General features: G+C 41.4%; 1 protein-coding gene across 1 annotated transcript in view; it reads right to left on the bottom strand.

The window, feature by feature from the left end:
- The window catches only part of LOC139549748 (uncharacterized), a 48205-nt gene extending 34442 nt beyond the window's left edge, over positions 1 to 13763 (bottom strand). The window contains exon 1 of the mRNA XM_071360482.1: positions 13508 to 13763. Within this exon, the coding sequence (XP_071216583.1) occupies positions 13508 to 13634 (127 nt within the window). The 5' untranslated portion in view covers positions 13635 to 13763. The remainder of the gene's footprint in view (positions 1 to 13507) is intronic.

The following is a 13763-nucleotide window of genomic DNA, read 5'->3' as shown; positions in this document are numbered from 1 at the left end:
CGCGATGCGTGAAGAAACCAGCTGGCTGCACCGACTCCGTTAGCGTCTCTCGAGTGAGCCATGTTTCCGTGAAGCAAAGAACGTTACAATCTCTGATGTCTCTCTGGAATGTTACCCTTGCTCGGATTTCATCAACCTTATTGTCAAGAGACTGGACATTGGCGAGTAGTATGCTATGGAGTGGTGCGCGATGTGCCCATCTCCGAAGCCTGACCAGGAGACCGCTTCGTTTGCCCCTTTTACGGCGTCGCTTAGGGTCGCCGGCTGGGATCAGATCCATTGTATTGGGTAGAAGGCAAAACACTGGATCCGCTTCAGGAAAGTCATATTCCTGGTTGTAACGATGGTGAGTTGACGTTGCTCTTATATTCAGTAGTTCCTCCCGACTGTATGTAATGAAACCTAAGATTACCTGGGGTACCAATGTAAGGAATAACACATAAAAAAACAAAATACTGCATATTTTCCTAGGAACGCGAAGCGAGGCGGCCATCTCGGTCGGCGCCGGAAGTCGGCCATCTCGGTCGGCGCCGGAAGTCCACAAGGGGCGCCGGAAGTCCACAAGGACTCCACAAGGTACAACTGAATGCATTCAACTGAAATGTGTCTTCCGCATTTAACCCAACCCCTCTTAAACAGAGAGGTGCATAGGGCTGCCTTAATTGATATCCACATCTTCGGCACCCAGGGAACAGTGGGTTAACTGCCTTGCTCAGGAGCAGAATGGCAGCTTTTTACCTTGTCAGCTCTGGGATTTGATCCAGCAACCTTTCGGTTACTGGCCCAACGCTCCTACCCGCCAGGCTTACTGGTAATCCCTTCTTATTTCAGTTAGTTTTCTTCTGTTTGGTGCCTAATGAATATGACCCAGGGTCTATAAGGTCCTTTAGGGGCAAACACTTGAACTAGCTACATGTGATCTTCACTTATACTGGATAACTACCGTATATGGCACGCAACCAAATACAGTCATAATATTAATCGCTCCGATCTCTCCTCCCTCCTGTGCTGAGAGAGTTTTTGATATGGCTATAAGCCTCCCTCAATGTGAGCAAGACAAAGGAGTTGATCGTGGACTATAGGAAAAGGAGGGCCGAACAGGCCCCCATTATCATCGACGGGGCTGAAGTGGAGCGGGTCATGAGTTTCAAGTTCCTTGGTGTCCACATCACCAACAAACTATCATGGTACAAACACACCAAAACAGTTGTGAAAGAGGTCACGACAACACCTTTTCCCCCTCAGGAGACTGAAAAGATTTTGGCATGGGTCCCCAGATCCTTAAAAAGTTCTACAGCTGCACCATCGAGAGCATCCAGACCGTTTGCATAACCGCCTGGTATGGCAACTGCTCGGCATCTGACCGTAAGGCGTTACAGAGGGTTATTGCCCAGTACATCACTGGGGCCAAGCTTCCTGACATCCAGGACCTATAGTGCCTTGCAAAAGAATGCATCACCATTTTTCCTATTTTGTTGCATTACAACCTGTAATTTAAATAGATTTTTATTTGGATTTCATGTAATGGATATACACAAAATAGTTCCAAATTGGTGAAGTGAAATGAAAAAAATAACTTGTTGAAAAAAATTCGAACAAATAAAAATGGAAAAGGGGTGTGCGCATATGTTTTTAACCAGGCAAGTCAGTGAAAAATACATTCTTATTTACAATGACGATGTAGGAACAGTGGGTTAACTGCCTTGTTTGGGGGCAGAACGACAGATTTTTACCTTGTCAGCTCGAGGATTCGATCTAACAACTTTTCGGTTACTGGCCCAACGCTCTAACAACTAGGCTACCTGCCACCCCTTAAAGGATTCACCCCGTTTGCTATGAAGCCCCTAAATAAGAGCTGGTGCAACCAATTACCTTCAGAAGTCACATAATTAGTTAAATAAAGTTCACCTGTGTGCAATCTATGTGTCACATGATCTCAGTATATATACACCTGTTCTGAAAGGCCCCAGAGTCTGCAACACCACTAAGCAAGTGGCACCACCAAGCAAGCGGCACCATGAAGACCAAGGAGCTCTCCAAACAGGTCAAAGTTGTGGCGAAGCACAGATCAGGGTTGAGTTATAAAAAATATTTGAAACTTTGAACATCCCACAGAGCACCATTAAATCCATTATTAAAAAATTGAAAGAATATGGCATCACAACAAACCTGCCAAGAGAGGGCCGTCCACCAAAACTCACGGACCTGGCAAGGAGGGCATTAATCAGAGACGCAACAAAGAGACCAAAGATAACCCTGAAGGAGCTTTGTGTAGCTTCACAGCGGAGATTGGAGTATCCGTCCATAGGACCACTTTACACTCCACAGAGCTGGGCTTTACGGTAGAGAGGACAGAAAAAAGCCATTGCTTAAATAAAAAAATAAGCAAACATGTTTGGTGTTCGCCAAAAGGCATGTGGGAGACTCCCCAAACATATGGAAGAAGGTACTCTGGTCAGATGAGACTAATATTTAGCTTTTTGGCCATCAAGGAAAAAGCTATGTCTGGCGCAAACCCAACACCTCTCATCACCCTGAGAACACCATCCCCACAGTGAAGCATGGTGGTGGGAAACTGGTCAGAATTGAAGGAATGATGGACGGCGCTAAATACAGGGAAATTCTTGAGGGAAACCTGTTTCAGTCTTCAATAGATTTGAGACTGGGAAGGAGGTTCACCTTCCAGCAGGACAATGACCCTAAGCATACTGCGAAAGCAACACTCAACTGGTTTAAGGGGAAACATTTAAATGTCTTGCAATGGCCTAGTCAAACCCCAGACCTCAATCCAATTGAGAATCTGTGGTATGATTTAAAGATTGCTGTACACCAGCGGAACCCATCCAACATGAAGGAGCTGGAGCAGTTTTGCCTTAAAGAATGGACAAAAATCCCAGTAGCTAGATGTACCAAGCTTATAGAGACATTCCCCAAGAGATGGTAATTGCTGCAAAAGGTGGCTCTACAAAGTATTGACTTTGGAGGGGTGAATAGTCATGCACGCTCAAGTTTTCTTTTTTAAAATCTTATTTCTTGTTTGTTTCACATAAAAAATATTTAGTATCTTCAAAGTGGTATGCATGTTGTGTAAATCAAATGATACAAACCCCCCAAAAATCTATTTTAATTCCAGGTTGTAAGGCAACAAAATGGCCAAGGAGGTGAATACTTTCGCAAACCACTGTATATAGTAGGTGGTGCAAGAGGAAGGCCCACAAAATTGTCAAAGACTCCAGTCACCCAAGTCATAGACTGTTCTCTCTGCTACTGCACGGCAAGCGGTACTGGAGCTCCAAGTCTAGGACCAAAAGGCTCCTTAACAGCTTCTACCCCCAAGCCATAAGACTGCTGAACAATTAATCAAATGTCCACCCGGACTGTTTACATTGACAACCCCCCCCCCTTTCTTTTTACACTGCTGCTACTCCCTGTTTATTATCTATACATAGTCACTTTACAAATGTCCTCAACTAACATTGACTCGGTACCGGTGCCCCCTGTATATAGCCTCGTTATTGTTATGTTATTTTCTTGTGTTACTTTTTTATTTTATAATTTTTTTTACTTTAGTTTATTTAGTAAATATATTCTTAACTCTATTTATTGAACTGCATTGTTGGTTAAGGGCTTGTAAGTAAGCAATTCACGGTAAGGTACCTGTTGTATTCTGCGCATTAAATTGGATTCGATTTGATTGGACAATGCATGCATCCCTCCCGTGCTGAGAGGGTTTTTGATATGGCTATAAGCCTATGGGTCCATAAAGACTGGATGCTTGTTCATCTAATGAGTTCACGCATGTAGCTGGGAAAACAGCTGCTGGGCTTGGCTCCCCAGGAACCTGTATTGTCCTTATCAGCAGTGCAGAGGGCTTCCTGTAGGCCACATTACCAGTAACCAGCCCCACTGTACATTAGACAGAGAGGGCCCTCCTTCATCACCAACACCAGAGGAGCGCACCCAGTTCCCCCTGGCCTTAATGTGTTTTAAATTGCCCAAAATCATTGAGGGGATCTTTTGGGTGGCGGTGGGGGCGGGGGGGGGGGGGGGGGGTTGGTGGCGGCAGACTGATTGGGCCTGCCTCAGGAAATGGCAAAATTCTCAGGGACGAGAAAAAGGCCTCTATTTACGTGCTCTGAGCTAGCTAGCTTGGCCTATATCAGTCCCAGTTAATGACCGTTGCTGGCAGAAAGAGGACGAGGAGGAGGAGGCTCAGACCTGTCTGTCCACAGCAGACTCCACACTGGCTTTTGTTGTGAGGGGAATGGGGCTACCGCACATAGGCCAGCATCACCCTCCTTCCCCAACACATTTATCTTCCACCAGGAAACTGGAGCACGGAGGATGGAGGGGGAGTTGGAGAGCGGAAAGGGAAGGGAAGGTAGACTAAATTGGTTCTCACACAGTACCTATTTACAGTAGGTTCATCCAAACTCAAGTATGTTAGGTAATCATCTTAAAGATCACACTATGAGATGCAGACCATTTGAATGTGTGTTACATTTTTTTAATCATATTTCCTTTAATTTATTAGGAGCATAAATAGCACTTATTTCTGTGGCACTAAATAATTGGCCCTGATTTCATTCGGAGATGCAGCAGCTTTCTTTCTGATGCCAGTGTTACTGATTAACTGATTAACAATGACTTCTCATAAGGGTTTCTGAATCTAATGTGGGTTTTAAGAGAGATAAAAAAAAGCTTGTAAAGTGTGTACCAATTACTTTAATAGCATGTCCTATACGTTATGCCTTTCACATTTAGAGCATAAATGCTATTTAATGAGGAATTAGTGACAGTTACAATTGCAAAATGGCACATTACTCAAGTGAAAGCAATTGTTGACATTATAAGCTGCCTAGCTAGCATATTTGGTTCCTTGGAAGTTGTGGGAATGTATGTTTTTGGTTTGCCATTGGATCTGGGAATGAAGCCATACAGTACGTTTGGTAAAACGGAATGTTTTTTACACGTTCTGAGAACAGAAGTGAAAATTTCACCTGTTCTGGGAACTTACATTTTTAGGTTGAAGCGAGGTTCTGACAGCGTTTTATTATGGTTCCCTGAACATTTTACTTTTGAGGTTTTAATAATTTATAGGTTAGTTGAAGGTAATTAAATACCGCTCTGAGAACACACCGCTTGCTTTGTTTGTGTTAAATGTTTTTAACTCCAAGCACAGATAGGTCACAAGAAAATGTATTTGATTAAGCATTAATCATGCAAACATGTTTCTTTTTATGGTGTCACGACATCAATGGGATTCAAACCTATTATCTTCTGTTCTGTCGCCATGAAAACAGTCCACTACGCCACCAGGATGGAGCTCGCATGCCATGTATTTCATTTTAGTCTATTCAAACAGACCCCATTTCAAAGGAAACAAGCACTCACCATGTACCAACAAACGAGTGTGATCCTACTACAGTGGTCCCTGCAGCTTAACCTCAAACCGGTGTGATTAGAACACTTATTTAGAACGTCCAGTTTTGACTGACGCAACAGTCAGTGTTTCAGCTGGCCACACTGTTTTTTTCACAGAAACATTTTGCACAAACACAGTCCTTACAAAGTTATGTCCTGAATGTGACCAGTTTATTTTTGGACATTCACAGAAGTCGTGACAGCATAACACAATCATCCAAACCAGAAAATGTAGGATACATTAGTCCTAGCGCTAACTGAGGAAAGATTGACATAACACAAGCGGTCAGAAACTACAATATGAATTAGCTAACAGAAATTCCTATTTACAATTCATCACATCACGGGTGAGTTCACCATTGATCATTTCGAAGAGAGAAGTTTGTCCGGTTCAGTAAAGCCTCAAACATAAATTGTCTGCAACAGTGAAATGGAGTTAATGAAGAGGCGGAACACACCTCAATTCCAACTGTTGTTAGAAAATAAAACTTGAAATTGACAAGTTGAAACATAGCCTATAGATCATTTGCATTCAGCCCAGGTTAACTGTCCTGTTGCGTAACAATCACATTTCGGAACAGTGAGTGCATTCTGACATCACGTGCATAAAACAACTCACGCTGGGGCAACCGTTAGAGATATTTGGAACTCGTGTGTGAAAAGGTTAAGATCAGGTGTGGCCAATGAGTGGGAGGGGCCAACACACCTAAACATACTTAACAAGATAGAGGATAGAGTTTTATTGACGCTGAGAACAGAATGTATATGTTTTTAAATAACATTCTTATAACGTTCTTTGAACATTACTAATGTTTTCTTGTTTTTTAAAAAGTTTTCTTAATGTTCTGAAAACATGACTTTAAATAGAATCATGAGAAAACCTGCAGAAAACATGCTGAAGTACTGAAATTCTCACAGAAGAACGTTGTTTCTTAACGTTCTCGGAATAATTTGAGAACATTACTTTAAATAGAACCATGAGGAAACATGTAAGAAACGCGATGCTGAAGTAGTGAAATTCCCACCTAAGAAACATATGGTTCTCAGAACATTATGCCCTAGCTGGGTATCCTGCACCATTCCCAGAACCTTGTGGGATGTCCTGAGAACCATATGTTTCTTAGACCCTGGTGAGAGCATGGTTGTCCTCTAATTATTTGTCCTATAATAATTTTTTTATACAACCTTCCCAAAAGATTCTGGGAAATGTGCAGGATACCCAGCTAGTGAATAATGTTCTGAGAACCATATGTTTCTTAGGTGGGAAATTCAATACTTCTGCATAACCTTTCTTTATGGGAATGGTGCAGGATAGTTGCTTGGCTTTGGAACATTCTCAGCACATTTAAGGAACTTCACCAAAAAAAATGTAATGGTATTTCATTACTTTATCAGAACGTTTCTTAAAAGTTCAAACATTATTACATTTAATCTCAATTTTAGTAACGTTCTACGAATGTTCTCCAACTGGTTTGACATTGGGAATGTTCTCAAATAGTTCAGAGGACATTAAGAAACAATGTTCTTCTGTTGGAATTTCAGTACTTCAGCATAATGTTTCCTACAGGTTTTCAGATGGCTATATTTAAAATAATGTTCACACCTTGTTCCGAGAACATTAAAAAACAACGTTATTCTGTGGGATTTTCAGTACTTCAGCCAAATGTTTCCTACAGGTTTCCTCATGGTTCTATTTAAAGTAATGTTCTCAAATTGTTCCGAGACGTGAAGAAAACTTTCCATTAAAAAAATATATATATAATTGGTGTTCACAGAACGTTAATAAAACCACCCAGGAAAACTTTTAGGAAACCATAGTAAAACTTTGTCAGACCACAATTCGGAGTATTTCTTGATGTGGTCATTCCTATTCTCGACACAGATGATTTGTTTACATAGCAGGTTAGGATAATTAACGTGGCAAGTTAGGTGAGTTAGTGTGGCAGGTTAAGAGAATGAGGTTAAAGTTAGGAAAATAGTTAGGGTTAGGCTTAGCTACAATGCTACAGTTGTCAACAACTTTTGTCCCGACGTGAGAAAAATGGCTATGTAACAATGGTGAGCATCACTGGATGTAACTTGATATCAAGGAGCGGTCTGTAATTAAACCCTCCTCGTTTTTACTGGTCAGGAAACGTATGGCTTCGTTCCCAGAACCAATGGGACACCAAAAACGTACGTTCCCACAACTTCCAAGGAACCAAAGGTGCTAGCTGGGACACTGTAGGGGAATTCAGTGGGAACAGCCAGAGAGATTGGAGATGATGATATTAAGGGGATGTTTATTTGTTTGTCCGTCTTTCTGTCCGTTGGGCTCGTTTGCTTGTTTACGTTTCGAATTGGGACTTTGACTTCTAGCGTCTACTGACCACACCCATTGTCCAGTGATTTTTTTCATGGCTTATTAATAGCTAGCTATGTAGGGAAAGGGACATATCGTGAGGATGCCAGTGCAGTAGACTTGCAGTATGGGCTTGCAGTATGTCGCAGACAAGATAGACAGAAAAAGTAGGAATACCCATGTCAAGAAAGTATGAATATTCCACATTCTGTGAGTCATTTTCATACTTTTGTAGATATAATTTATTATAGCAGTGACATACTTTGGGATGAACATGTTCCTTCAATTGCTCTAAATCTGTTGCTTGAACCTGTCAGTATTATCTTCTCCCTGCATATCTTTTAGCCCGAGATCAGTTTATCTTATCTCTCTCTCTCTCTCTCTCTCTCGTTCTCTCGCTCTCTCTCTCTCTCTCTAGTCTATAAGGTCTCCGTGAATAACTGCATACAGTAGCTATTAAATCGGTGTTATGGCTCTATATGTGTTTTTAATCATCAAATAACATCAATCAATCAATCTGCTGCATTATAGTCATTGATTGATTAATGTGTCAGTCTCCAGTAGAGAGTGTATGTGGATGTTATCAACACAGTACAGAGTACCTTCCTTACCAAAAAGACTGTTGAAATGTACCGTAGGTGCAAATCTAACGAGTTGTTGTTACTTAATGTGAATAGAAGGTGGGTTTACATTGGATCTGGAAGAACAATGTAAGGCAACTCAACCAATCGGCACGGCTCTCCTCTCGGACTTGGGAAATTGTGTTCATTACAATATTTCCTAGATCGTGTCTATGTTGGTTTTTCTTCCCCTTTTAGGACCAGACTCCTAGTTCGCCGGACGAAACCTGACTCTCTTACAGGGGTGGAGAAAGAAACACTTGGGCCGGGTCTCCTACACACAACAACACAAAGCCTAAGAAGACTACAAAGACTCTCCTCGCTCCTTTGTGGGCAGAGATTTCACAAGCACAGGTTACGTTTACAAGAGCTCTTTCATAGTGGGAGGGAGAAGCTGAGTTCAGGTAACAACCTGCGTTCACAGGCCAAGCTACATACTCTCACTATCACTCTCACTCGCTGTCTGTCACACACACACACGGTGCATGGGTAAAATCACCGGGGAAGCCAATCCAGAAAAAGAAGCCATATTACAACCTATGTGTTGTCATAATTGAGTTGTTTACTCTATAACCTGTTAGTTCATATGCCTTGACACAGTGATATATAGGCCTAAGGCCGAGACAATAAGAAGACACAGTGGCAGAATAAATTCAACCACACATTTGTTTGATTACAAAACCGGAGAAGCAACATCTGTTCATTGAATTCCACAAAACATATTGCAAGTAACAAACAGTTACATGACCTACAGCATGGTCAATCAAGTTAATTTTTCAGAGATTTTTGGACTACTAAACAACTATTGATTTAAAACCAAGGAGAGTTAGCGCAAGTTGCAAAGAAAACAGGAGCAGCCTCCACTATTCCAGCACCATTTCAACTTCTCTGTCACACAGTACACACTTTTAGTTTGTGTTATCCTAGGCTACCTGGCTAAAATAGTTGCTTGCTAGCCTAACTTCCTTCCTTTCATAAGCCAGGCCAGCTAGTTAACATTAGCCTACTACATCTAGCTACATGTTGAACTTCCATCCTCTCAGGCCAGGGGCACAATGTATGAATTTAAGGTTGGAGCAGAATCACCGTTATAATAAATTTACTAAATTCTCCAGTGTGGAGAATCAAGTAAAACCATAAGTCCAAATCCCTATCTCTATCCATGGCTTATTTAGGAAAGGGACGATTGTAGCTAGCTATCTAGCCACCGGAGGACAACAACACAATGAAATGCAACAACAACAACAAAAAATCTGTCAATAATGACGTTTAGCTTGTGATGTGATTGGTCTGAAGCCAAATCCAAACTGGCTTCCCTAGACACTTTTCTTTTGGTGGCCCGGACCATTTACATCTGAGCTCACTCAGTTTAGGTCAACGCTGATTGGCTATTTTTTTTTTTTATTATCAAGGGAGGCCAAATGCTTGCTGGCTTCCCTTGCATTCAATGCTACAGGCGGCAACAATGCCATGCTCTTTATGACCAGACAGCATCAGATACGCTACACATACTGTCAGAGACAGAGGGGCACTGTTTCACCCGCTCGGATGCTTTCTCCGGTGAGATACATTCAGCCTCTTGCGAATTGAAGGAAATGTATGAAACACAGAAAGACGAAAGATACATGATTTAGTAAAAAAGAATCTTAGTAAATTTTTTTGGGGGGGAAGAATGGCTTCCATTGGCATCCATGAATACATGCCACTGCACACACACCACACACAAACTCTTGCTCTCTCCCTCTCTCCCTCTCGCTCTTTCTCCACCCCCTTCTCTCTCTCTCTACCTCCTGCCCTCTCTCCCCCTTTTTTCCGAATTCAGGGGTGAACTGACAGACTACAATTCATCTTGTAGTATTGGCCAGGAAAAGTGTTTTTACGATAAGAAAGGATAAAAGTTGAATCCATCAAACCTCCTCTCCCACCTCGGCCTCAACACTGACTCAAGTAGTTCTCCACAGATTGTTGTTTTGGAGTAAAGTGCATTTTTTAAAGTCTTTTAAGTGGGCCTAGGTCCAACGCAACAAATGTACTACCACCCACACCAATAACAATCTAATGCTTTGGAGAAAACTTTTCCACACACCATATTTACAGGTAGCCATAGAGCCTTCGGGGTGGGGATAACTCTGGAGCATATATTTGAGTGGATCAATGAATTTTAAAATGTAATTTTGCCTCAGGGACTCCATAAAACATATTGGTAACACTTTACTTGACACCCAGTGACATGGTCATAACATGTCATAAGATGTCCTAACAGCTGACATAACTTGTCATAACTTGTCATAATATGGCCATAACACTGTCATGACCCATATATTTACACCTGTTGTGACATATATTGCGTTATTTTATGGCTGGTTATGACACCTACATAAGAGTGTCAAACTCCACATTTATTCAATTTAGGTTTTCGCCCTGCCAAGAAGTCTCCTTTCGTTTAAAAGTTTGTTTCTTAAATCCTTTGTTGTTGTTGTAATGAATTCTTTACAGTCCTGTTTTTTTAGATCATATTTTAAACAACTTGTAGAATATACACTTTATGACACTGTCAAGAAGCATCCTGATCATCATAATCATCATATAAGCCAGATAGGCCTATCACGTACATGCCCTTATGTCAGTCATCAATCAAAAAGAGGGTGTCTTGTCCTGCTCCTGAAATCTGCTCCTGCATTCATCCCAGTCATCAGCAACGGAGCATTGGGGTAGGTGCATGTCTTACATCAATGTGTGCGCAATTACAATGATAATTTAATATGGTCAGTTTAAAAATGTTATATAACATAAACATACTGTTGACATGTAGACTATGGTGTAACGGAATGTTTTGCCTTGTGTGGTAGTTTTGTAGGTGTCGCTTATGTAGGTGTCATAGCCAGCCATAAAATAACACAATATATGTCACAGCAGGTCTAAATATGTGGCGTGACAGTGTTATGACCGTATTATAACAGGTTATGACAAGTTGTGTAAGCTGTCAAGTACAGTGTTACCAACATGGTACATTACTTAGCTGTTTCCAGATGAATGAATTAACAACATCAGTTGAGTCAGATGAGCTATCTGAAATGGCTGCAACTGGTTTGTTTTTCCTGAGGAAAACCACTAGTTAACTGTAACTCCTTTCGTTTACATTATTGACAAATAGTTTGGAGAAAAACAGAACTGTCCCCCACAACAACTTTGTCATGCACAGGGAAGTAGATATGCCATCAAATCATTGTTTCAGCTTAGGGCCAAACCCATTCTCATGAAAGAAATAATCAGGAGTTTTAAGAGTGGCTTTGCAAGGCCCAGAAAGCAGTTTCACCCTTTGACTTTATGAGGTTAGCTTATAGGGTGGAACTTGAGATAGACCAAGTGGCTATCAACTGTGCCCCTGGGCTGCCCATTCACTTTATGCATAAAAAGTGTGTTGACTGTTTAGCATGTCAAAACACTTTCCTTGGTGATATTGACCCTGAACTAATAACAGTGGTGCAAAAGAAGTGGCCCTTCTCTATTATGGCAAATTACATGTGATCAACTATGCTAAAATGGCCAACCAAATATCTGGAGGTTATGTAACCAGCACAGGCAGGCAATTCATTATTGCTCTGAACACGTGCGTGTGTGTGTGTGCGTGTGTGCGTGTGTGTGTGTGTCAAGATGGTAAACAAGGATTGTCAGGACAAGCTGACACATGCATGATTGTGTGTCCATGAGCTCTCAAGCTCATGGAATAGGCTGGTTGAGATGTAGGAAAGCAAAGAAAGGAAACGTAGGTATACATTATGAAAGGAAACCCAGTCATGGCAAGAATTAACATTTATCACCAATGGCAGAATATCACGTAATGGTTAAGAGAGTATTGTGATAGCTTCCTGTTGATATTTTAGCTAAACAGGGGAAACAGGGATATTTACAATATCTAAACAACTTCTCTCTTTGGCCTAGAGTTGTCCTAAACAACCTAGAGTGAATTAATGAACTCCTCTTTAACAAGATTGTTCCTCAACAGTTGTGCATAGTGCTGACACCAGCGTAGTCTTCTGTAGTGCCGAGGGCAGGCATGAGACTGATTCTTAACCTAAATGCAAGATATTTGAAAAATTCCAAATGATTCCCATGGGGGGAGGGGTATCATGTCTGCTATGGTCAAAAGTGTCAACAGTTTGTTGCTCAATATTGCCAGTAAATTGCTCAAGATTGTCTATCTTTATTTGCACAATTAGTCAGGCACTCTGTTAATATGAATGAATTATTGCTTGGCACATGATGTCAATGTAAACCTAAGCAGCTTGCACCTATGCATATAATCCCCTTATAGCACACAGTTGGACACTTCCAGAGATTATGTCAAGGTTAAATAGGCCTACTTTTCTCAATACGCCTAATGTTCTCTACTGTTCTCCAGAGGAATATCAGTGACGCTAACTGCAATTAGTCTAGCTTGCTTAGTTGTATACATGATAACTAAATAGCCTACAGTTTGACCTATTTTCATTGTAATCTGTTTATTACATATCCACTGAGGTTATTTGTGCATCTGCCAAGATAGTAGCTCATATGAGCCACTAGTGACATCCTTTGACTTGTTCACGGGAAACAGGTGGACCTTCCTACAGGGCAGTCAAAATCTCGGATCCATTTGCTGGCACGCAAGCGCGGATACACATTATCAAAAGCAGGAAACGAATTATGTTGCATGAAGCCTCAAGACAATGTGTCTTTGCCTCAATACCGACAAATACGGTAAAGTCATTAAGGGGATAGGCAAGTTGCATTGTATAATCACGTCGGAATGCTCAGACGACCAACCCTATGCCAGCGCGTGGACCCAAGTTCCCACTTCACTTAACGCACCAGTATGAGTAAATGTTTTCACCACTTTACTGGTCTAATGCATAGAACAGCTACTCCCAAATATCACCATACCTTCGTAATGATGTGTCGAGTGAGGGATGGAGGAGAATAATTACTGATCAAACATAATCTAACCATGTGATCTAAACTGCTATAACCAGATATTACTAATAACCACAATTACTGTTCTGTTGGACTAGTTTCCATTGTTTGGATTCATTCAAAGTTAGTAGAGTAGGCCTATAAATCGAAATAACTTCAGCACACTCACCTGAAGTTGCTAGTCCGGAAAAGAGGACGAGTAGATAAAACCGTTTTACGCACATTGGAAAAGGTGTCCGGAGTCGACCCAATTGACCAGACCCTTGTGGAGTCCCCACCAACCCCCCGAATAACATCTGAAGGGACTGGACACTTCGATTTTATAAACTCGGTGAATTATTCTGGACCTGTAGTTTAGACTGTCTGTAAACTCCAATCCAACACGCACTGACTAGCAGTCTCAACCGATATGGGACAAGTCTCAA

Source organism: Salvelinus alpinus, chromosome 22, assembly GCF_045679555.1.
Source record: "Salvelinus alpinus chromosome 22, SLU_Salpinus.1, whole genome shotgun sequence".
In the NCBI taxonomy this organism is placed as follows: domain Eukaryota; kingdom Metazoa; phylum Chordata; class Actinopteri; order Salmoniformes; family Salmonidae; genus Salvelinus; species Salvelinus alpinus.
Note: the sequence above shows the minus strand (reverse complement) of the source record. Positions and strands in the feature narration are given on the sequence as shown.